This window comes from Sycon ciliatum, chromosome 12, assembly GCF_964019385.1.
Source record: "Sycon ciliatum chromosome 12, ocSycCili1.1, whole genome shotgun sequence".
Classification (NCBI taxonomy): domain Eukaryota; kingdom Metazoa; phylum Porifera; class Calcarea; order Leucosolenida; family Sycettidae; genus Sycon; species Sycon ciliatum.
This window is the reverse complement of record NC_088654.1, coordinates 9905418-9930539: the sequence shown is the minus strand read 5'-3', so window position 1 is coordinate 9930539 and position 25122 is coordinate 9905418. Positions and strand designations below refer to the sequence as shown.

At 45.3% G+C, this 25122-nt stretch overlaps 1 protein-coding gene across 1 annotated transcript in view; it reads left to right on the top strand.

Moving 5' to 3' along the window:
• Positions 1-25122, top strand: part of LOC135828591 (uncharacterized) — a 76927-nt gene that overhangs the window by 27494 nt on the left and 24311 nt on the right. The window contains exon 5 of the mRNA XM_065341023.1: positions 15403-15666. Coding sequence (XP_065197095.1) covers positions 15403-15666 — 264 coding nt within the window. The remainder of the gene's footprint in view (positions 1-15402; positions 15667-25122) is intronic.

The window sequence follows — 25122 nt, the reverse complement described above, 5'->3', positions numbered from 1 at the left end:
CAGTCTGAGAGTCATCGGCAGGTCAAGGTGTACCAGGAGAGCTTGACTACGCCAAAGTTTAACACCGGTGACGCTGTGTTCGCCCTGAACTTTGGTCGTGGAGCAACTTGGGTACCAGCTACTGTAGTGCATGTCCACAGCCCTCACAGTTTCGGAGTACAGGTGGATGATGTCGTCTGGAAGCGCCATAGGGACCAACTACGACCGCGGGCGGTGCAGTTTGGCCAAGTACCCGTTTCTTCTTCTGCGGACCAGGCGGTCGCACAGCTGCCTACGAACAGTCTTCACATACGATTGTTTTCGTTTAATTCATTGAAACATTTGCATGGTTTCTCTTCCGATCTGATCTAATTCCCCAACGCTATGCAATATTGGCTGACTTTATCTGTCATTCCTACCTCGATCTATAGCTCAGCTCTCATGGACTATTATGGAAGCTGCAGTAACTGTTATAAGTATATGTGTGCAATGTTTTTTGAACTTTTTTGCTTTTGTATTATCTGGCCGTTGTAGTGTCAACAGCGATATCTGTCGGCGCCAAATTTGACTGCCTCTTTGCTTATGTTATAATTTTACCCCGGGAAAAAATCTTGGGGGGCGATTGCTGTGTACGTGATGTGATAAGGCGCGCATGCGCGCCTGGGCTCGTGGCTGGTTTTGCATGCTTGCTGTGCTGGACTAGGTCCGAGAATGTGAGCTCTCTTTTGCTTGTCTTTCTGTTCCTTGATTATTACAATAACTGTACGAACCTGAGTAATGCTGTGTGTGAGCCCTTAGGGCCAGACATAACAATCCCCGCCACTACTTCAACTGGGTTTCGTTTCACAGCATGCCTGGAACAAGCCATATCGAGGTTGCAAGCTATCCCTCTCAGCAAGGAATTAGAAATTTCAATGGTGGAAGGTATACTACGAACAGAATATCAAAAGGTATGGTTCGCTGCTCGATCGTTCTACCTAGGTCATTCAAACTTTACAGGATGGTTCTGACCTACACGGTAGGCTTGGAACCACGGGGTGTGATGTCATAGCCGGCACACAAAGTCACACACACACAGCACATTCGTGTGCACAGATACTGAATTAGTGGACGTCGTCATCTTCTTCCCGCTGGTCTCAAATGTATGATGACGTGCTATTTCGCCTGACGTATGGGGCGGCTGCACTGGCGAGCGCTGTACCCGACGGATCATCTTGCAAGCACGCAACACAGAAAACGGCCTAAATGAATAGCGTCAGTGCTCCCAAAAACACAACCAGCGACGGGGATACAAGGACATATAGAATGATACTCACTTCTCTGCCGACCAAACTGAGGTATCTGAGAGCTCCTGCTTGCATGTAATTGCTCCCAGTACACTCCCAAAGTTCGACACCCCTCTGCCTAGAGGCACTGGGGTAGGCCACGACAACGGGGCTTCCACTGTTGCCTCTGACGATGTGTATTGGATTGGATACCCTGCGCTCCTCATCGTCGCCTACCCAGCCATGGCCATGTGACCATGGGGGAGAAAACCAAGGCAAATGAGACAAGGCCCCCGCTCAGAGGAAACACGCAAAATACTGAGTCCAGATAAGGTTGAATAACTTGAACGTTCTCAGTGCCAATGTGCATTGCTTATTCAACAAAATGGACGAGTGACTTACCTTTACCCGTTCGTGCTCTGAACCTCCGAACGAACTATCAGTCATTGCAGTCCAGGAAACCTGGGCTGACACATCAGGCCCTGACAGTCTCTGTGCAATCCCAGGCTGCAAGCTAACCAGGGCTGACAGGCAGGACTTTGATGGTGGTGTTGCCTTGTACACAGAGGAATGTTTCACCACAATTGTACTGGACATCCCAATGGAAAAAGCAGACAGCGTATGGACGATAATTTCCACCGGTGTACTTTCTCTTGTTGTTGACACGATTTCCCGACCACCCCCGCAGCGATGGCACACTCTTCTGTGCAGAGCTGGAAATCAGCATTAGAATCGCTAGGGCCAAAGGTGACCATCTCCTACTACTTGGAGACTTCAATGCCAAGAACAGTGCGTGGCTAACCACAGGCAGAACAGATCGCCTTGGGGACGACATATACACTCTTCTGCACACATAGGGCCTCACACAACACGTCACGTTCCCTACTTACATCCACCGACAAACACCTCTCTCATGCCTAGACCTTGTTATTTCCTCTGTACACATCAATGATGTTCATATCCAATCACTTCCACCGTTTGGCACATCTGACCATACTACTATCAGTGGCCACATCAATATTCAACTGCCCCCTATAATTAACAACTCGCCTTCCACGATCCAGAAGCGCCACATTCAGGTCATGGACAGACAACACTATCTACCTTTTTCGAGCAGCCCTTTCACGCACAGATCTCAACCACCATCCAAACCAACACGACCCATGCCCAGCTGACACCTTCTGAGATCTTGGCGCGACAAAGTCCTGAGCCTCGCCCAAGAACACTGCCAAGTTACGCGCACTCACCCCCCCCCCCCCCCCCTTGGGAAAAGAAGAACGTGTCAGCATGATCATAGATATCAAAGGGCCTCTTGAAAGAGATCAAAGATAAGCACAGAAAACACAGACAATACCTTCACTCACGCTCGCCCGACGACTGGAAAACGTTCAATGCCCAAAGATATCGCGTCACCACTCTCCTGTGTTGTACAAAATCCGATTTCGTAAACAACTCAACAACCTTCCCTACTCCACCTCGTGAAGCACTCAACTACAGCTACAAAACAACGCATACCTGAACTCGTCGGCCAACCAACTCCTGCAACGACACCAGTACAAAAAGCCGCTATCCTCGTCAGGCGAAATAGCACGTCATAGTACATTTGAGATCAGCGGGAAAAAGATGACGACGTCCACTAATTTAGTATCTGTGCACAGGAATCTGCTGTGTGTGTGACTCTGTGTGTCAGCTATGATATCATCTTCTGTGGTTCCATGCCTAGCATGTACGTCTGAACCATCCTGCAAAGTTTGAATGACGTAGGTTGAGCGATCGCTCCGCGAAACATACTTTTTGAAATTCTCTTCATAGTATATCTTCCACCATTGAAATTTCGAATTTCTTCAAAAAAAGTGCTGAGAGGGGTGGCTTGCAACCTCGATATGGCTTGTTCCAGGCATGCTTTGGCGCCATCTTCTGTTGAAGTAGTGGCGGGGATCTGCCCTGCAACTGCTACAACAAAAATGATTCGATCTGAGAAAGGGTGAGACCGCGAATCTCGGTTGAATATTGAGTATTTCAAGCCTTTTCACGACGAAGATGGAGTTCTTTTTGGAGATGGACGTCGCGGCAAAGGACATGGTGTCCGACTTCTGGCGTCTGGTGAAGCCAGAGATCATTTGTCCAGTCAGGTCGGCAGCCTAACCATCGGTAAGCTTGTGTTTGGATCCCATTCTGCTCGATATGGTAGATCACAAACAATTGATATCGCACAAATTGATCTCAGCATCGTGCGTACGGTATTTTATATTCAGAGAATCCCAAAGTGTCTCTGTGTGGCCGTCCTATCCCACGAGAAACTCCAATGAGGCTCCTATGTCCTCTGCCTTCATGATTGAATGTCCACTTCGTTTGAACAACGAGCACAACAATCGAGGACGGCTTTGCAATGAAAAATACAGCTATACTGGAGCTGAAAAAAAAAGAATAAAAAAACGTGCTCAGGATGAGACTCGAGTACACGCATACTCCCCCAGCAGGTGAAACGCAATTTTTTGTGAAAAATGCGTGTCGCCGACTGACCAGTAATTTCGCCTGACGCAACAAATTCTTCATCTCTCAGAGCAAGCTGTCCGTGGCCAATGAGGGCGAGAAAACTCCAGGCATCAGCACCCCCCCCCCCCCCCTGAAATCCTCAGTCCGCTTCAAGAAATCTCAACTTCTCAAGCTGTGGTCGAAAAACTCCTTCGCGGAGTTGATACCAACAAAAGCGCCGGGTTCGACTCTATACTGAAAGAATCGGCTAAATGCACCATCGTTATCGTCCCTCTTGAACCTATCATTCCAAACCAGAGAAATCCCACAGGAGTGTAAAGATGCCACCAGTACTCCAGTGCCCAAGCCTGGTGACCCGACAATCAGAAGCAGAAAGCGAGCAATCAACCGTGACAGTGGATGGGGACTATCGGCACAAATTCATCAAGACAACAGGACCGTTCATGGTTACTGTGGGCAAGACCATCTCATCGAATGGATGCAATTACGACCCGTGAGGCTCGCACTCATGCACGCACACACACATACATGTTAGCCTAGACACAAAAGTAAGGAATACCTTTCAAAGAAAACATAGATTGCGAATGATACCGACGGACAGCAATAGTCAGGCATAGAGGCAGCAATTTATGCCATGAGAGAAACTTCCAGCAGGATGACACAGAGGGTATTTTCAGGCGCTTCCAACGCGTTCAATCGCTTAAACCGTTCTGTGTGTCTCTTGGATGTTCAACACCTATTCCCCGCACTCGTCGTAGTTCTTATCAACACGTACCGACAGCCCGCAAAGCTGTTTGTCGATGGGGAGACCCTTCAGTCTGCTGAGGGCACAACGCAGGGGGATCCCCTCGCCATGGTGATGTATGCTCTAGGGCCGTTGCCATTAATCCGCGAAGCCGCTGCAGCCAACGCCGTACAAGCATGGTACGCTGATGATTCTACAGCCGCAAGTAAGATAATTCGTCTCAGAGAATGTTTGCCTATCCTGGAAACGCGTGGTCCAGCTTACGGCTACTATACAAATGCTGCAATGTCTGTGTTACTCGTCAAACCACAGTTCCTCAACATCGCGCGGGAAGTGTTCGCCGACACTGCACTTCACGTGACCGCTGACGGTCATCGACACCTTGGAGCTGGCCTGGGCACAGAGCAATATTGCAATCAGTACGTCGCACAGGTAGAGCAATGGTGCGAAGAATTCAATCGCCTCGCAACCTATGCACTTAGCCAACTGCAAGCCGCCTACACTGCATTTAGCCAAGGCCTCAAGCACAAATGGTCATTTATAGTTCGTACTTTGCCAGGAGCAGCAGATCTGCAACAGCCACTTGAGGATGTGATCCGCAATGATTTCATTCCGACATTGACAGGGCGTCACCAACCGAATTCGATGATCCGCGCTGTGCTTGACCTTCAGTATCGTCTCGGTGGTCTCGGTATTGTTCGCTTCAGTCAGCTGAGCGATGAACATCAGCGCTCTCTCATCACCCATCACCCGTCCACTCCTTGACAACATTATCCAACAGCAGTCAACCATGCAAGGCATCTCAGGGCTGATGCGGGCACTGAAGGGAACAGCCAGGGCAACCGCTGGAAAGAAGGAGAAGGACCATGTCATCACCCTGATGGGCCAACTTGAGCCAGACCTGCAACCCACCCTACAGCTTGCCTCTGTAAAAGGCGCCTTAAGTTGGCTGACATGTCGACCATTGCGGGGCATGACTTCACCCTGCACAAGGGTGCCTTCCGTGATGCCATATGCCTCAGGTGTGGACGGGATCCTGCTCGCTTACCTGCAACATGCGCGTGGGGAAAGCCATTCTTGACCACCCATGCCATGTTGTGTGTCATCGGTGGTTATCCCTCGTTACGGCACAACGAGGTCCGAGACCGTACAGCTACACTGCTACGCGACATCGCACATGATGTTCATGGTAAGCCGCATCTCCAGCCTGGGACCGGTGAGCGCTTTTCACTACGGTCCACCATCACAGCAGAACAAGCACGGCTGAATGTAGTTGTCAGCGGTCTACATGGTGGACGGTTTGAGAAGACCTTTCTAGATGTCCGGGTTTTCAACCCATTTGCCCTCTCAAATCGGAAACCAATGATCGCTGGCAGCTACAGAAAGCACGAAGAGGAGAAAAGGAGGAGTTACGAGAGTCGCATTATCAACGTAGAGCACGCTTCATTCATCCCCGTGGTATTCAGTACAACTGGTGGACAAGTAAAGGCAACCTCACCCTCTTTGGCTGCATTGCAGGCATCAAGTCTGAGAAGAATGGTGAGCCTTTCTCTGTGGCTTTGATCAGAGCCCAGCTGTCCTTTGCTCTCGTGAAGGCGGCCGTGGCATGCCTTCGTGGGCATTGCCACAAGTCGAGCAGATATGACTCTCATGCATATTCTGCCACACTTGCTGTCTCTAGGGCGTCATTCGCAGGCAACCTGTCTGTTTCCCCCGGCCTTCCCTTTTCTCTGTATCATTTTGTATGTTATAATTTTCGCGGATTCCGGTTTTTCTCCATTCACTATAATGTAAGCGCAGTTTAGCGCGTATTGGCTTATGATTTCTTTTTCTTCTGTTTGTATTTAGCGCTTGACTGGTTATTATTTTCCTTCTCTTTATTTTGAAACTCGGGTATTGAGCCAATAATAGATGTAGAAAGGAAAAAGGACATATGGAAACGAGTTAACCCTTAACCGGTCTACCATAAGCGAATCGATACTATAGTACCGGTACGTTTGGCCCTTTTTGGGGGGGGGGTCTTGTTGCTAGGAGACAGCTTAAGTGGCGCTCTACGTGTAGCTGAAGTCCAAGGCTTTCTGACGATGTACAAAACAACCATGCTTTCCACACACATTTTTGCCGTATCGATCGACTGAAGTTTGTTGAAATTGGAAAAGACGACCATCCGCCATGCGCGCATTTTGAGAATGCGAGTGCATCTCTTGGGGCCATGTTTGACAAGTGTTCTGAGAGCAGTAACATCACCAGTCCAGGCTGGATCTCCCGGGAGGTTTTGCAGTGTAGTGTGTTGAGAAAATGAGCTCCGTTGAGTCCTGCTAGTTCAAAAATATATCGTCCACGAATGAAGAAACAAAATTCTCCAAACAGAGAGGAAGCCTTCTTGCTGCCGACACGGCAACAGCGACTGTCAGAAGGACTCGTCAGGTGCGATCAGCTGATTCGCCTGGCCGTGAGAATCACGGCATGTGTAAGCTCGCACCTGAGTACTCATCTGAGCGAGAGTGAATCTGACGTGAGCAGCGTTGAAATGAACAAACCGAAACTGCGATATCGTGGAATGGGAATTGCTGCTGCTGGCGTATCGCCGATGGTGAGGTGTTGGTGTTCAATGGTGGTATTGTAGAGAGCCTACATTTCTTGTAAAGACGTAGCCCTTACCTGATTGTTTATCGTACGACTTCAGCTCCATCACGAACTTGGTATGCCCTTCGTGCTGTGATATTCGTGTATTTCATTCCCAATTGTATTTTCTCTTAACTATTACTTGAAGGGCTACCATGGGCCCTATCCTTGCCTGGACCTAGTCATATTGAATTTTCTGGACGCGTTCAGGCATACAGATTTTGAAAATATATGGTTTACAAATACCTACATCACATGGTTCTTGAGTTATTGCTGGTTGTGTGTACATGTATTTGCATGACCACCCCTCACATACATTGAGTTAGACCAGCAAAGGGTAAAAAGAGTAACTCTCCACCACTGTTACTAGACACTATACAGTCAGAAAGTGCAACAACTAGGCACAAAACTGACAGAGTACTGAGACATGCGACGTCCTGACACCTACTTGGTCCGACTTATTGAAATGTGCGTTTCGCTTCGAACGTCAACCAAACAAATTCAAATAATCTCAGGACAGAATAAACTTTATAGCTACCAAACACTATCCTTCAGTTGTCAATTTGTGATGTTGAAGAAGAAATGGCTCCAACTCCAACGGAGGCAGCGGCTCGGGATCCTAGTCGACTCGAGAATTTTGCGTCCAAATTTTGTCGTCAGAGGACTCCTGTTGCTTCTCGCGCAACACAGAGAAGGCCTGATGCTGAAATCCACAACCCGCTGCGATGGAGGATTTTCACGGAGTACCAGAACCTCCTGGGCGATCGTTCTCGAGTGCCTCCTGACGGATTGAAATCGCTGCAATCGCTGTTTCCTTGGCAGCATTTCAGCAAACGCGTCATCCAGAAACTCGTGCAGAAAGCACCAGCATCGCTCTGTCCAGTTTGCTGATCTCTCTCGCAGTCGTTCACGATGTGGCGGCCGACGAATCAAGATCACAGAAGTGATCGTCGAGAAGTTGATCGAAATAAATAACCGGCCTTGATGTCGACTTTTAGGCGACAACCTGGCTGGAAAACTGAAGCGCAGAAAGGGTGAATTATCCGGCGAATACAGTCCGGAGTCCTCGGAGCCGCGATCTAATCGCGATGCGTCACAAGATCGCCAGTCTCCGGGGCCAGTGAAACAGGCAGGGAAGAGCACGCATGGTCTGACTGCATGACATGTCGACACAGATCAGACTCATGATCAGTAGACCTACCCGCACGGTACACGTTGGTCAGAAGTGATTTTTTATGCGTGGTGGTTTACTTGTTCGCCGCATTTGAAGGTGTCATGGGAGCTTCAGGCGAAAACACCTACAGCCACCATTCTGGTAGTCGTGCAGCACGAGGAGGAGGCGAAGTCGATCGTCTAAATCGTGCCTATGGAGTGAAAAAATCAAAGAAGCGCAGTGTAGCTTGGAGGAGATGAAAAAAATGTCGACGTTTTGCAGGTTGACGCACTTGCAGATGCGCCCTGAGACACCAGCAGCGATGAAAACTAGAAGGTCAGGCCAAGAAACGACACAGTAGTTATCTATCTACCGTCTCTTGGTTGATTTTTTAGTACAGGTGCTCCTTTGTACATATGCTTGAGTTTTGAAGTGAAGCGCACATTTTAATAAGTCGGACCAAGTAGCTTCAACACATCTCCGTAGCGCTAACCGACAGCCTTCCAACTCGGAAGGCTCAAGGTTATGGAGATACCGAAGAGTCCAATGTCTCAGTACTCTGTCAGTTTTGTGCCTAGTTGTTGCACTTTCTGACTGGACATAGTATCTAGTTACAGTGGTGGAGAGTTACTCTTAACTTGTTTCCAAATGTCCTTTTTCCTTTCTACATCTCTTTTTTCTGCGCTACATATTATTATAACAAACGGCGAGGAGACAATAATTTGATAACCGCAATCAATAAAACGAGCTGAACCGACATTTGTGTACTTTATTCAGGCAAGGTAAAAACGATGGAGACGATATGCAATAAAAAGATGAAAATATGAAGAAATGGTGTAGAGAAAAAATATGGATTCAAACAAGTTTTCGTACAACACTCATCAGGAATCGTTGTTGTACTAAAGGACCGTCACCCTGGAACAAAATTGAACTATTATAGAAAATCTAAGTTAGAGAAATAACACTGAGAACAACAGCAGTGAAATTTACAAGTGTGAATTTTAACAATCAAAGCGAGAGCAATAACGAATGCGTGTGCTAACAACAAACTTGCAAATGGAAAAATGAACAAACAAGAAAAAGAAAGAAGGAAGGACAAAATGATAACACATTCATTATAATTTTTCTTGTTTTAGAGTTCGTATCGGAGTAGTCGTTCTGCAATCCAATAAAAATTAAATTATCGTGTCTGTTCCCGAAGGGAACTCACGACGGCCGCTAACACCCGATAAACCCTAAACCCAATACAAAAAGAAGTGAACAGGAAAAAGATTATAAAAAGAATTGTACAGTTACTCGCACTGACCTTGCAAGTCCAACTAAATTTTACATTTTGCTTTGTATTAATTTTTCAATGGAGTCAGCTGAATTATGTTTTATTGCCACCAACGAGTCGTACCCTCCCTGACTGCCACCAACTGGAGTCTAAAACGGACTCTGTTTGCAGAAGCCCACTATACTCTAAAATGACTGGGTTTGACTACATGTCAAATTTCCGTATGCAGCGGAACATCGCCATATCTAACAAACTTCCCAATACTTTTAAGGTCTTCAGCAGCCGCAACTTACTTAGACATAGCTCCACAAAAAATTGCTAACTCCTACTGGTTACGAGTTTCTAGAAAATACCAACTCGGAGTGTTGACTTATGTAGTATTATTTATAACACATTCCTCTTGCTGTCATTGACAGAACGAGACAAAACAGGAATATTGTCTTTCGGTCTAGCGTTCTTCTTATAAAATCATCGTAGCCATAGAGATACCAGAACATGGCGCAGCGATGCGATCACAAAAAGATAGAAATGGACGTGTAAAGCCATGCACAAGAATGGAAAGGAAAATTCAAATTGTCAAGAAAAGAGAACGGAGGAAATAATAAATAGCTGTGCATAGAAGCTGTGTGAGTGAAAATTAGCCATGCATCTGTCAGTGAGCGATAGCACCCCAATGAGTGATGACAAACGCTGCAAGAGATAGCAGGCGTAAGGCGAATGTAAGAGAAAAATGCTATGGATCACGGGCCTAGCGAAATCTGGTAAGAATGATGTGCCCGTCGGTATGGCAACTGTTCTAAAATGATTCTCTGCTAGTCAAACGAAAAGAGAACAGACTGCGACTGCTGTGACACTGTTATTATTATTAGTATAATTTGAAACTCGGATGTTGAGCCAATAATAAAGGTAGAAAAGAAAAGGACATATGGATACAAGTTAAGTGTAACTGTCCACCACTGTAACTAGATACTATATACAGTCAGAATGTGCAACGACAAGGCCCAAAGGTTGACAGAGTACTGAGGTATGCGACGTCCCGAGTGTCTAGTTACATTTATGTAACGTTATGTTATGATATGTTTATTTCACCATAGGTACAGGCATTGCTGCCTTCTTGCTGTAGATCATAAATGATGCCACAGCTCCTAGGCTATGATGAAAAAATAGAAATAGTATAATACTTGGTCCGGCTAATCGCAATTGTCGCTTATCCCTCACACACTTTTGGACAGGTAAAACCCAGTACAATCAAGATATCCAACTTACCTTTGTTTGGGAGGTTGTGATGGCAAGATCAAAGGAGGCACCAACAAAAATGATCGCGACTAGCGCTTTTAATCGCGATGTGTTCGACTTTTTTTCGGAAGTGGGAATCTGGCCATTCACTGTCTGTGTTGCCAAAAGCCAAGCGCTGAGACCTGAAGACCGGAAATGTAGCAGGGGCAACAGACATCCTGACCTGGAGAGCGTGACAGGCACGCATGCACGGCAGAGGAGTATCAGCATCATGCTGAAGAAGAAAGGTGTTTTTGATGCGATGCGCCCGGCCGACGTGTTGGTTATTCCTTCGCTTGGTGGACCTAGCACCAGCCTTACAAGATTCATGGTCAGCGTATCCAGCTGAGCGTATGAAAGCTGTCTGGAGAGGCATGTATGCCTCATTCGAAGGCTTTGTTGAAACACACTCTGGTGACACACAGGTCACACTACACACGGTGCCTTCAAGCACCGAAGTGACAGCCACAACTGTTCCTTTCCCATTGCTGCCATACGACAGGCTGAGAACGCAAGAGATACTCTACCAGTCTACGCCAGCAGCTAGACACCAGCAAATGTCAGCTCATGTAATGGCGCGGCAGCTCGAGAGATGCAGAGTTGAATGAACTCTGGACCTGTATTACTAGTGTGAGTGCAAGAACGCGCTCCTTCGCTGATTTAGCTCGTGCATTTTGCTTACCTTGCTTCCTTTCTTCGACTCGCTTCACCTGCTTCCATTGCTGAACCTTGTTTCTTGTGGCGGAGAGTATTCATGTATCATGCTTCCTCACTATGCCTGTTGGAAATTTCACTGAGCGGTAAAAAACTCCTGTTCTTAGTGTCGATAGATAAGCGACAATTGCGATGAGCCGGACCAAGTAGCTTAATATGATCAAATACGAACAGTATGGGAAATAATAAGATGTCGTGACTATCAGCAGTACAATTATAAATACCATGCAGCAGTGTATTCTATGTGTGTTGTGGTTGAAGGTAATATGGGGGGGGGGGGGGGGTTGGCAGTAGATGATGGACAGGGGACAGAACGTAATAGTTTGTCAATAGCTAAAAGAGTGAAGTGAGATCAAGATCGGAGAGAGATTTTTTGAAATGAACGAGGTTTGTTAGAGAGCGGGTAGCATCGGGTAGAGAGTTCCATGTGGTTCTGCCCAGAAATTGGATAGATCATCTCCCAGCAGGATTGGGCAGGAACGGGATGCGAAGTAAATTATGCAGATGCCCACGGGTGACTATGCGATCAGCAAGTGGTATCTGAGCAAGTAATACAAAACAATCTTGAAAAAGAGAGCTTGCAGATCGATGTATAGAGAGGAAAACAAATACAAGCAGCTTCTGTAAAAGGACTTGGTGAAGTGATGGTATGGATAACTTAGCAAGCAAGGAAGCTGTTCCAGTGCAGCGGGGAGCCTGAAACACAGCATGAATTCCAGACTTATGCAGTTTTACAAGGCATTTTAGCAGACCGTGAAAGTGCATTACATTTGCGAGTTCTCGACCAATTCGGAAGAAATTATCTCTGAGCATAGAACAAAATTCACCAACATCTTGTACAGAGTGTAAAGTAACGATTTTCATCAGTACTTTTGTGCACGAGCACATGTTGTCCAGGCGTCAGGGGCCCAGCCTCCCTGCCCATCCGACCCGCCACACACAACAACGAAACTGAACTGAGAGTTCTACATAATTTCTTGACAAGACGGAGACGGACAGACAAGAAGACCGGACACGACGAGGTAAACTGAAAACTGAAGAAAAAGACTAACATTTATGGCAGCATAAGAGCATGCGCGCAACAAAACACAACGTATGACAATGACGTAACCGTTACTTGGATCATGTACAAACTATACATGCAACCAAAACCAGTCAAATACGAGTCAAAGCAGAACGCAAAACAAACCAAAATCAACGAAAGGACCACAACAAAAAGAGCCATGAAAAGTCTTTCTACCGATACACAACAAGTACTTTCATATCTCAGAATGTTACTTGCCGTGGTGATCGCACCGTCCAAGTCTTAAAATACTGACTCAAAGCCATGCATAACGCATGCATACCAGTGGATCAGCGGTACAACAAAAGTTTTAGAAAATACAATGCCAATACTAAAAAAAAAACGATCGAGTGCAAAATTTTGAATACTCGCTCTTTTGAAATTTTCGAACGAATACTCGAATATTCGAACTAATCGTTTCACCCCTACTGTTAGGAGATCCCCCGAAAGGCTATGCCTTTGGGAAATCCTTTAAAATTAATATCAAATATAAATATATACACACTAGTCAGAACAACAGATGGCCTGATCAGTCACAACTTAAAGTTTCATGCCGTCTCAGGCACTCACCAGGTGATATGAACATCAACAAAAGTAACCCACTATTTAGACCTTAGCAGATGGTACTGGGATGTTTTGCAGTGAGTAGTCGATGTCCAGTCTTTTCAGTCCATCCATTGCTGGCTTTCGGCTAGAGAAAGAGCTCAAACGGGGGGGGGGGGGGGGGGGGCAGGGGGGACATCGGCTGCTCACTGAAAAGTATCCCGGTACCATCTGCTAAGGTCTAAATAGTGGGGTACTTTTCTTGATGTTCATATCACCTGGTGAGTGCCTGAGACGGCATGAAGCTGTAAGTTGTGACTGATCAGGCCATCTGTTGTTCTGACTAGTGTGTCACGGCTCTACCTTCCCGGTATCGAGCTCTCAGGGATTTCTGCTGAAATATAAATATATTAATCTATAAGTAACTGGTTCGTCGTAGCTGAATGCGCTGAGGGCAGGGACGTGGCTGGTCAAGACAACGAGAAAGGCGAGTTGGAGCTGAAGGCGCTCTGGGCAGGAATTCCTGCGGGTGGCTGGTTTCTACAACAAGGACGGTGCGAAGGAAAACGCACCGTGACCAAATAACCTAATGTGAGTTTGACTCGGAGTTTGGATGGTGCTCCTGCTGTGATGTGTTTGATTAGGTGGCTTCCGGGGTTATGGTTTTTATTTACAAAACGAGAAGTTTTAGTATTTTTTCAGCCCCCTCCCATCCACTCACCTTTTCTTCAGGTAAAACGAATTCCATTAAAAATATTGATATCAGGTTTCGACACCCAGAAGTAACTGGGCATTCTCCATCTGCATTCAATAATTATTTTCAAAGGGAAACTCCGTCAAACTCACCCACATGCAAACGAAAACTTTTCGTTTTGAAAATATCATTGGAAACCTTGGACGGCCCCCTTAGTTGGATTGGTTTGATTTGTTAGTGCCTGGATGTTGACTTTCGTTGTAGTTATGTTGGCGTTTCGATCTTACATTTGTATATGTTTGGCCTCTTGTCAGTATGATTAGTATGGCGTATTGCAGAGTGTACACGGTCCTCTTAGAGCCTTTAAGACCTCTTTGGTGCGGAATTTGTTGCGTATAGGTTTTATTGGAAAGAAAGATCATGGATCATTTTGTTGTGATCCTTTGGTTTGTTTTGTTTTGTTTTGCGTTCACCTTTCGACTCTGTTGGACTGTTTTGGTTGCACGTGCAGTATGTGCATCCACCATGGAATGGTTACCTCATTGTCATGCAATCTGTTCGTTTTGCTTGCATGCTCATATACTGCCATGATGTTTGTTTTTCTTCAGTTTCCAGTTTACCTTGTCGTGTACGGTCTTCTTGTTTGTCCGTCTCCGCCTTGTCGAATAATTATGTTACACTTTAGTTCAGTTTCGTGGTTGTGTGTGGCGGGTCGGATGGGCAGGGAGGCTGGGCCCCTGACGCCTGGACAACATGTGCTTGTGCACAAAAGTGTGTGAACATAGTTGATTTGGCTGCGCTGCATTGATGTGAGCAACAGTGACCCCTCGTTCTTGTACCATGTTTCAATGTGTATTTTAGTCGAATTTTATTATTTTACCAATATTGTGCGTGTGTGTGTGTGTGTGTGTGTGTGTGTGTGTGTGTGTGTGTGTGTGTGTGTGTGCGAGTGTGTGTGTGTGTGTGTGTGTGTGTGTGTGTTCGTGCGTGTAACTTGCGCGGTATGTGTTCATCAATCTTCGGTGTCGCGAACAATACTATTTTCCCCCAATATAAGTTACACATTTTATACTAAATTTCTCAGATGAAGAAAGGGGTACAACGTACAATCGAGTGTTACATCCTACCTATATTTCTATTTATTTTACACTCGAACCTAATAAGGGGTGTGACTTATAAACAGGTGCGGATTATAATGGAGAAATGTGGTATGTGACGTCCATAAAGGGTACATCAAAGCAGCCATATAATTATTATACTTTGAAGTAGTCTGGTCACAGCTTGGAGTATAATTACTGGCCTATGTGGTGAATGAGGACAGCTAGAGAGTGGATATTGTGGAGTTTGGACTTAAACAGTGTTGAACAGATTGACAGCTGCTGGTTACTATCCAGGCAGTGAAAGCAATCAATGTGTGTAAAATTACAAACAAGGCCGGTCCAGGAAGCTCGAGGTAGAGTGCTCAATGTACGAATGATGATGATGATGATCGCTCCGATGCGTGAAACTTTAAGTTGCAGCTAACACAGCCTTTCGCCTCTGTTGTGTGGGTGTGTAAAATTATGTACCTACAGACTTGCAATGTGATCCGATTAACAGTTTAATCTTCTTAGACACCAATGGACAGAACTTCCAAGAAGCCCTGCATACTTGCAACCAACATGGGATGACTTTGCCTCGCACCTACCTGGTGAACTGCTACAGACGTCTTTCCAACCTATTATTTGGCGACCAACCTGCCTGGGTGTTTGTAATTACGAATAAATTGGCACTTGCAACTGATGGGAGACAATACGATCGAATAACTACCAGATTTCGCTACACATTTTGCTCCAAGGGTGAGTTCTCACCTTACTGCTCTATGAACACTTTTGTAGATCATGTGTAGAAGAATGTGCTCAGGTATAATAAGGTGATCGTGTGCGTACAAAACTTGTATTGGTAATAACTTTGGCATGCATATATTTTTCAACCAAAATTTTCTGTGTCGATACATTGGTTTAGTTGTCATCGATTTCCAATATCAAATTTAAATTATGAGCAGAATGACGTCATCAGTGCTACTTTTTATGTACAGATTTCAACCTAAAACGCGGAGAAAACGAAAAATAGTAAGGCCACAAATGAACACTTTTGTAGATCATGTGTAGAAGAATGTGCTCAGGTATAATAAGGTGATCGTGTGCGTACAAAACTTGTATTGGTAATAACTTTGGCATGCATATATTTTTCAACCAAAATTGTCTGTGTCGATACATTGGTTTAGTTGTCATCGGTTTCCAATATCAAATTTAAATTATGAGCAGACTGACGTCATCAGTGCTACTTTTTATGTTCAGATTTCAACCTAAAACGCGGAGAAAACGAAAAATAGTAAGGCCACAAATCCTGGTGAACTGGATACCCTTTATTATTATGACGACTTTATTCACTCCCAAATCAGAAAAAGAAAGCTTGAAAGGAGGCATGAAGCACAGCACCGGGATCCGTATGACCGAAGGGTGAAGCACCAATCAATGAAGATAAAAGAAAATCCTGAATAAAATTTTGATAAACTTCATGAGAGAAAAATTCAACTATACCAACTTCGATACTCACAAAAATCACGGTCATGTATAACAGAACTACTCAAGTAGTAAACACCAAGCATGCTGCACATGGGACACTCCAAGCAAGACCAACTCAGACGAGATAAAACGGCAAATGCAGAGAAAGACAATACATGACTGGGGGCATATGGCAGAAATTCACGCCTCTCAGCTCGTCACGCAGCACATGATGCACCACAATCATAAAACACACAGACTGAGACACATTGAGACATTACGGGCAGGCTAACATAAGGTCAACCGACCGTTCCGACCATGCCACTCTCCCATCCATGACCAGTCACCGACCGCACAATTCTCAGGGTGCCCGGAATAGCACATTGCTGCAGCCGCTGGATCACGGACGCGTGGAGCCCAAGGCTTAAGATGTGGCTGCGGCTCGTTCCTGACACACCACCCAGAGCACCAATGATAACTGGAACAATAGTTACCTTTTTGTTCCAGATCCTCCTCAGCTCTGCTGCCAAGGGCAGGTATTTGCTGATTTTCTCCTGCACGTTCTCATTGACCCTGTGGTCCAATGGGACACTGACGTCCAAGAGCAGTGCCCGATCATCCAGAACCAGCACCAGGTCTGGTCTGTTTGCTTTTATTACTCGATCTGTGGGAATGGAAATATCCCACATATTATTATTATGGCAATAAATAAGATAAATTGTGCACTCATAACAACAGCAAAAATGAAGAAAGTCAAGTTCCATAACGTTTTCTTGTGACTGTCATCAGTGGAACGCCGTCACATAAAAATGTAATAACTAAAACACACACTTATATACATGTAGCTAATATGGTTTCAGGTAGATATACAGCAGCTAACAAGTACAAAAAGCGAAGTTTGCACCTTTGCAATGTGTGAATATAGTGTATGTGAGAAAGGTAGTGGCAGATGAATGTGATACTGTGTGAATGAATGTAATGGTGCGTGTGTATTACTTGAAGAGTGTGAGTGATACAACGTTTTCTTTCTGTTTACATAGCACAGGGTCACGAGTACGAATATACACAGCTTCCAACACCTGCAATTGCTTGAAGAAACGTGCGCAACGAATAACACTAAACCAGGAATCGTCAAACACCTTACGACATTCTGGACTGGACACCAAATGCTTGTACACTGCAGACTTCCTCCCGTCAACATCAAACTCCTCCTCATCACTACTCTCATCCTCCACCTCCATTCCAATGCCGCCGTCCATCCCATCGCACTCGTATTCGTCGTCATCAGTCTCCATCTCCTCGCGACACCGCTTCCCTCTCCTTGATTCGTTCTGTGCCGTGCCTGTGCTTCCTCCTGCGTCTCCTTGCCTTGTGTTCTCCACTTGTCTCAGTCGTGCCTCTGCTAGTCTCTTGCTTCTCCTCGGTTCTGCTCTGTTTTCAAGTTGTTCCCCTTCCGCTCTTACCGTTGTAGCAACATGGTTTGTCGAGGAGCGACCGTCCGGCGGCCTCCCTTGCCGTGGTCCGGTAAAAGAAAAATCGTTGTATCACTCACACTCTTCAAGTAATACACACGCACCATTACATTCATTCACACAGTATCACATTCATCTGCCACTACCTTTCTCACATACACTATATTCACACATTGCAAAGGTGCAAACTTCGCTTTTTGTACTTGTTAGCTGCTGTATTTCTACCTGAAACCATATTAGCTACATGTATATAAGTGTGTGTTTTAGTTATTACATTTTTATGTGACGGCGTTCCACTGATGACAGTCACAAGAAAACGTTATGGAACTTGACTTTCTTCATTTTTGCTGTTGTTATGAGTGCACAATTTATCTTATTTATTGCCATTTTACGACTATTGTCTCCTCGTCGACTGTTTACATATTATTATTATTATTATTATTATTATTATTATTATTTTGACTGGTTTTGAGGGAAAGAGACAAACGGGAAAAGTCTGAAGAAAGAATTGACTGTCACCACCAGGACTCGAACCAGGGACCCTCGCTTGTAGCCAGCGATGCTCTAACCGCTGAGCTATGGTGTAGTCGTCATCCAAGCAGAGACCGTTCAACGTTTTCTTCAGACTTCGTAACTCACACTTCCTGTGAATCCACACAGGCGGGTGGGACGCAGCCCTCACTGTAACCCACACACTTCACGTACAAACTAGCACGCTGGGAGCCCCAAGTCATAAAATATTGACTGGTTTTGAGGGAAAGAGACAAACGGGAAAAGTCTGAAGAAAGAATTGACTGTCACCACCAGGACTCGAACCAGGGACCCTCGCTTGTAGCCAGCGATGCTCTAACCGCTGAGCTATGGTGTAGTCGTCATCATTATTATTATTATTATTATTATTATTATTATTTGAAAACACCGCCATTCCGGCAACAGGCTCTCAGCTGCACTAAATAAATAACTTTGCCAATATTTCGCCCATTGGGCATCATCAGGGCATTGAGGAAGGGGAGGCCAAATTACGAAATATAAAGACGAATAATGCAGGCAGATGAATGAACTAACACATCATGGTGACACAATTGGCAAGGCCAGCAAACTAAACAATCATCACTTGTAAGGTGACCTAAACAAAACGAAAGATGAGAAAACTCACACATACACACAGACACAATTTGGCAAGAAAACTAACACTAACACTAACACTAAAGTTTACAATCATCACCTGTAAGGTGACCTAAACAGAAGAAAGAAGACTAGTAAGACTATCACAGCACGTACAAGAACACTTTCAAGTGTGGGAATGCTAAAGGCGATCTATGTATATGACAGCGGTGTATGTGCAAAGTATGTGTATGTGCTGTGTCAGGTGGTAAAGTCCAGTGGTAGTTCGAGGAGATGGGTGTCGATTCCAGTGACGATCCGGTGACATCCAATCAGTCAATTAGGCGCCAGCCGTCATCGCAATTGACTGCTGGTTTGCGCTTCCTTATCTCGATAGCTTCAAGCAGTTTCCTTGAAATATTGGCAAAGTTATTTATTTAGTGCAGCTGAGAGCCTGTTGCCGGAATGGCGGTGTTTTCAAGTGCAAGGAATACGCTGCAATGGAGTTTGGGAATTCTGAAGAAACGATTATTATTATTATTATTGTGGAAGAGAAAAAGACATATGGATACGAGTTAAGAGTAACTCTCCATCACTGTAACATGATACTATATACAGTCAGAAAGTGCAATAACTAGGCACAAAACTGACAGAGTACTGAAACATTCGACGTCCTGACACCTAGCTTCAACACATCTCCGTAGCGCTAACCGACAGCCTTCCAACTTGGAAGGTTCAAGGTTATGGAAAGACCAAAGAGGGGAAGGCAAGCGCAACGAAAACGAGCAAAAGCTACAGTCCCAACGGAACAAAGAATGTCGATTGTTACTGGACGATGACGAGACCAGTACGATATTTGACTGTATATAGTATCATGTTACAGTGATGGAGAGTTACTCTTAACTCGTATCCATTTGTCTTTTTCTCTTCCACATTTATTTATGGCTCAACATCCGAGTTTCAAATTATTATTATTATTATTATTATTATTTGAAAGTAGGACGGAGGCAGAACATATTACAAAAATGTATTATCTACGCATGCATCTACGCAAGAGTCACCACCAGCCAATTAGGACATGTGTCAAAGTATTGAACGTTTTCGTTCCCTTCTTGTCAAAATACTACAGGGAATGATGGAAATAGGCTAAAAGACTACAACTATAAGGAAAAGAAGTTCAGAAATATATCACTCCAATTATGTGTAGAAGTGACACGAAAAAATAGATGTGAAGAATCAAGAAAACAGCATGCAAATCCAATAAGTGACAAAAACGTAGTGACAAGAAAAAGAGAGAAATATCAAGAGATCTATTTCGCACCTTCACGACGAACAGTGCCAAACAACTGCAAAGACAACACATTCTCCTTCTGAACACAAAGCTCAGGGTCTAACTTACGTATGTACAAAGCTTCCAACACGGCAAGATGTAACAAAGACCTACCACGCGACAAAACAGAGAACACATCATCGGAATACCACTCACGACAACTAGCACTGCCCGACAGGTGACACTTGATTGCCGAGGTACCGTTTCCCTGACCCGACGACTTGGCCGTTGTCACCTCCGATATTGCCGCTTGCGAATCTCTCCCATTACGCCCTGCGTCCCTGCAATTCCGATTGCCTTGGTCGAGATCAGTGTGCTGCTCCACGTCCAGTCTGTCCTGCTTCCGTGGTCTACCTCGTTTCTTCACATTAACCGTTGTTGTCACTTCCAGTATTGGTTCTTTTGATTCGTCATCAATTCGTCTCCTCAATTGACTTCTGGTGACTCGTCCGGGGCTCGATTGTCCAGATGTCAGTTTCGGTGGTTTCCAAAAAGGTCTCTTCTTCTTGTTGACTGTTGTTTGGGTTGGCTCCAGCCCTCCGCCCGACGAAAAGGAGGAGGCGTCAGCAAGCGTATCCACAGCGGACTTGGACAAGTCCACCTCAGACACAGACTGCACTGGACACTTTGGTGGACGACCACACCGAGGTCGAGAACCACGTGCAGCTACAGGGAGAAGATTCAACGGTACATGTTGACGAATCCGTGCGCCCAGGTGCTGAAAGGTTCTACCTACGTACCGATTTTCACAATTTCGGCACTGAAAGAAATAGATTAAATTACTTTTGATTAGGGTAGGTAGAACGTCCTTCTTCATGCTGAACGCACGGGTCGTCCCAATGATGACATACAATTTGACAACCGGATAAGAGGAACACACAATATTCCGCACCTCCTTCTCGACGCGCGAAGAACCGGCACCAACCCATGGCAAACGTAGTACCACAGGGCATCTCTCTGGTCCAAAAGTAATCGTCTTTTCCAAGGTCGGTTTCTGGTTGATGAGATTCATTAAAAGTGTCTTTGGATAGCCATTCTTTGTCATTATGGTTAAGAGTCGTTCTAGTTCCTCGTCCAGCAGATGAGGGGAACATATCCTATGTGCACGGTAGACAAGGGCCTTGACGAGGTGTGTTTTGGACTTAGTTGGAGTAAAACTTGACCATGGGATATACAAGCCTGTGAAAGTGGGCTTTCTATAAATGGTCGTGTCCATGTTGTGCGTATCCATGTTACGAGAAATACAAAATCCAGGAAAGAAAGGGTACCATTGTTTTCACCATCTGATGTGAATTTTAATGCTGGATGTAAGGAGTTGAGAGTTTCCATAAACCTATCACAGGTTTCCTTGTCGTCGTCGTGACAATACACATCATCAACAAAACGACAGTACATTGATGGCCAAAGTGATAACTGGAACCGGTTCTTGCCTTGTACAACACACATTGCGTTAAAGACACGTTTGAGTTTGTGGACAAACTTAGAGATTCGAAATTTGAATCAAATGGTTACATGTGCTCCTATGAGGTAGTGAGCTTGTTTACCAACGTTCCTTTACGAGAAACAATAGACGCCATGGCGTTATACCATAACAGATCTATTACTCCCCCAGATTTGAATGAAACAGAGTTCGTGAAACTTATGTTCATGGTCACGTCTGGTGTGGAGTTTTCATTCGACAGTATAATGTACAAACAGAATGATGGAGTCGCCATGGGATCGCCTTTGGGACCAGTCTTGGCGAACATATATGTTGGCTTCTGCGAGTCGTCTATTGACCCTTCACTTTGGCCATCAATGTACTGTCGTTTTGTTGATGATGGTGAAAACAATGGTACCCTTTCTTTCCTGGATGTTAGTATTTCTCGTAACATGGATACGCACAACATGGACACGACCATTTATAGAAAGCCCACTTTAACAGGCTTGTATATCCCATGGTCAAGTTTTACTCCAACTAAGTCCAAAACACACCTCGTCAAGGCCCATGTCTACCGTGCACATAGGATATGTTCCCCTCATCTGCTGGACGAGGAACTAGAACGACTCTTAACCATAATGACAAAGAATGGCTATCCAAAGACACTTTTAATGAATCTCATCAACCAGAAACCGACCTTGGAAAAGACGATTACTTTTGGACCAGAGAGATGCCCTGTGGTACTACGTTTGCCATGGGTTGGTGCCGGTTCTTCGCGCGTCGAGAAGGAGGTGCGGAATATTGTGTGTTCCTCTTATCCGTGTGTCAAATTGTATGTCATCTTTGGGACGACCCGTGCGTTCAGCGTGAAGAAGGACGTTCTACCTACCCTAAGCAAAAGTAATTTAATCTATTTCTTTCAGTGCCGAAATTGTGAAAATCGGTACGTAGGTAGAACCTTTCAGCACCTGGGTGCACGGATTCGTCAACATGTACCGTTGAATATTGTCCCTGTAGCTGCACGTGGTTCTCAACCTCGGCGTGGTCGTCCACCGAAGTGTGTCCAGTGCAGTCTGTGTCTGAGGTGGACTTGTCCAAGTCCGCTGTGGATACGCTTGCCGACGCCTCCTCCTTTTTGTCGGGCGGAGGGCTGGAGCCAACCCAAACAACAGTCAACAAGAAGACGAGACCTATACGGAAACCACCGAAACTGACATCTGGACAATCGAGCCCCGGACGAGTCACCAGAAGTCAATTGAGGAGACGAATTGATGACGAATCAAAAGAACCAATACTGGAAGTGACAACAACGGTTAATGTGAAGAAACGAGGTAGACCATGGAAGCAGGACAGACTGGACGTGGAGCAGCACACTGATCTCGACCGAGGCAATCGGAATTGCAGGGACGCAGGGCGTAATGGGAGAGATTCGCAAGCGGCAATATTGGAGGTGACAACAGCCAAGTCGTCGGGTCAGGGAAACGGTACCTCGGCAATCAAGTGTCACCTGTCGGGCAGTGCTAGTTGTCATGAGTGGTATTCCGATGATGTGTTCTCTGTTTTGTCGCGTGGTAGGTCTTTGTTACATCTTGCCGTGTTGGAAGCTTTGTACATACGTAAGTTAGACCCTGAGCTTTGTGTTCAGAAGGAGAATGTGTTGTCTTTGCAGTTGTTTGGCACTGTTCGTCGTGAAGGTGCGAAATAGATCTCTTGATATTTCTCTCTTTTTCTTGTCACTACGTTTTTTGTCACTTATTGGATTTGCATGCTGTTTTCTTGATTCTTCAAATCTATTTTTTTGTGTCACTTCTACACATAATTGGAGTGATATATTCCTGAACTTCTTTTCCTTATAGTTGTAGTCTTTTAGCCTATTTCCATCATTCCCTGTAGTATTTTGACAAGAAGGGAACGAAAACGTTCAATACTTTGACACATGTCCTAATTGGCTGGTGGTGACTCTTGCGTAGATGCATGTGTAGATAATACATTTTTGTATTATTATTATTATTATTATTATTATTATTATTAAATTTTTTAAATGACGGCTTTGAGCAGCAAAGCCAAGTTAGCCCACGCATGCACGTGTTTTGTCACGGTTCGTCACGCGGCACATGAATAAAAAATATTTTTTCCGAAAATGGTGGATGAAAAAATAAATCTTGCATGGCCGCTTTGCCCTGCCTCGTGTCAGCAAAGCAACTTCCTTGTCAACAATTTCTGTCATCCAGTTAGCCAAAGTGACTCAAGGTTGTGTTTTCTCCCCTCCCTCCCTCCCTTTAGACATGACACGTCGGTATCTTGTGCCACATGACGAGGCCCCAAGGAGGGTCAAATGCATTTGCCTCTCAGTGTTGTGCTGTACTGTCTCAGTGTTGTGACACCTGTATGTTGTTGTGTGGTTGACCCGCCGGTTTGAGGCATGGGTGGTCAACTGTGTATGTTGTATCGGTGTGTTCCCGTTTGAAGTTGCCGGGCCACCATGTGGTTGACCCGCCGAAAATGGAGGCATGGGTGGTCAACTGTGTCTATTGTATCGGTGTGTTCCCGTTTGAAGTTGCCGGGCCACCATGTGGTTGACCCGCCGATAATGGAGGCATGGGTGGTCAACTGTGTCTATTGTATCGGTGTGTTCCCGTTTGAAGTTGCCGGGCCACCATGTGGTTGACCCGCCGATAATGGAGGCATGGGTGGTCAACTGTGTATGTTGTATCGGTGTGTTCCCGTTTGAAGTTGCCGGGCCACCATGTGGTTGACCCGCCGAAAATGGAGGCATGGGTGGTCAACCGTGTATGTGTATCATTGAAGTTGCAATACGTACATTGCTGTGACTCGCCCGATTGCTGTTGCCGGGCACCTACGCATTTATTTGCCTACTTGTGAAGAGATATCTCTTCTGGTTTATTGCATAATTCTTGGCTCAATGTTATCCACGGTGTCGCTCGATGCAAAGTCTCGTAAATATTTATCAGACAAATTGAAAAAAAAAAACTATGGCAAACCCCACTTCCTTGTATTCTATCTGCTTGGTGTACACGTGTCCACGTTTTGTACGTTTGGCACGCACATGCGTGCGTGTGTATGTGAGAGCGTGTCTGGATAAATGTGCATATTGATGTTTTGGTTGTTTTAAGTTTTATTGTGTGTATGCGTGCATGCATGTGGGTTAACTGGTTTTTAGGGAAAGAGACAAACGGGAAAAGTCTGAAGAAAAAATTGACTGTCACCACCAGGACTCGAACCAGGGACCCTCGCTTGTAGCCAGTGATGCTCTAACCACTGAGCTATGGTGTAGTCGTCATCCAAGCAGAGACCGTTCAACGTTTTCTTCAGACTTCGTAACTCACACTTCCTGTGAATCCACACAGGCGGGTGATTTTTTCTTCAGACTTTTCCCGTTTGTCTCTTTCCCTCAAACTAGT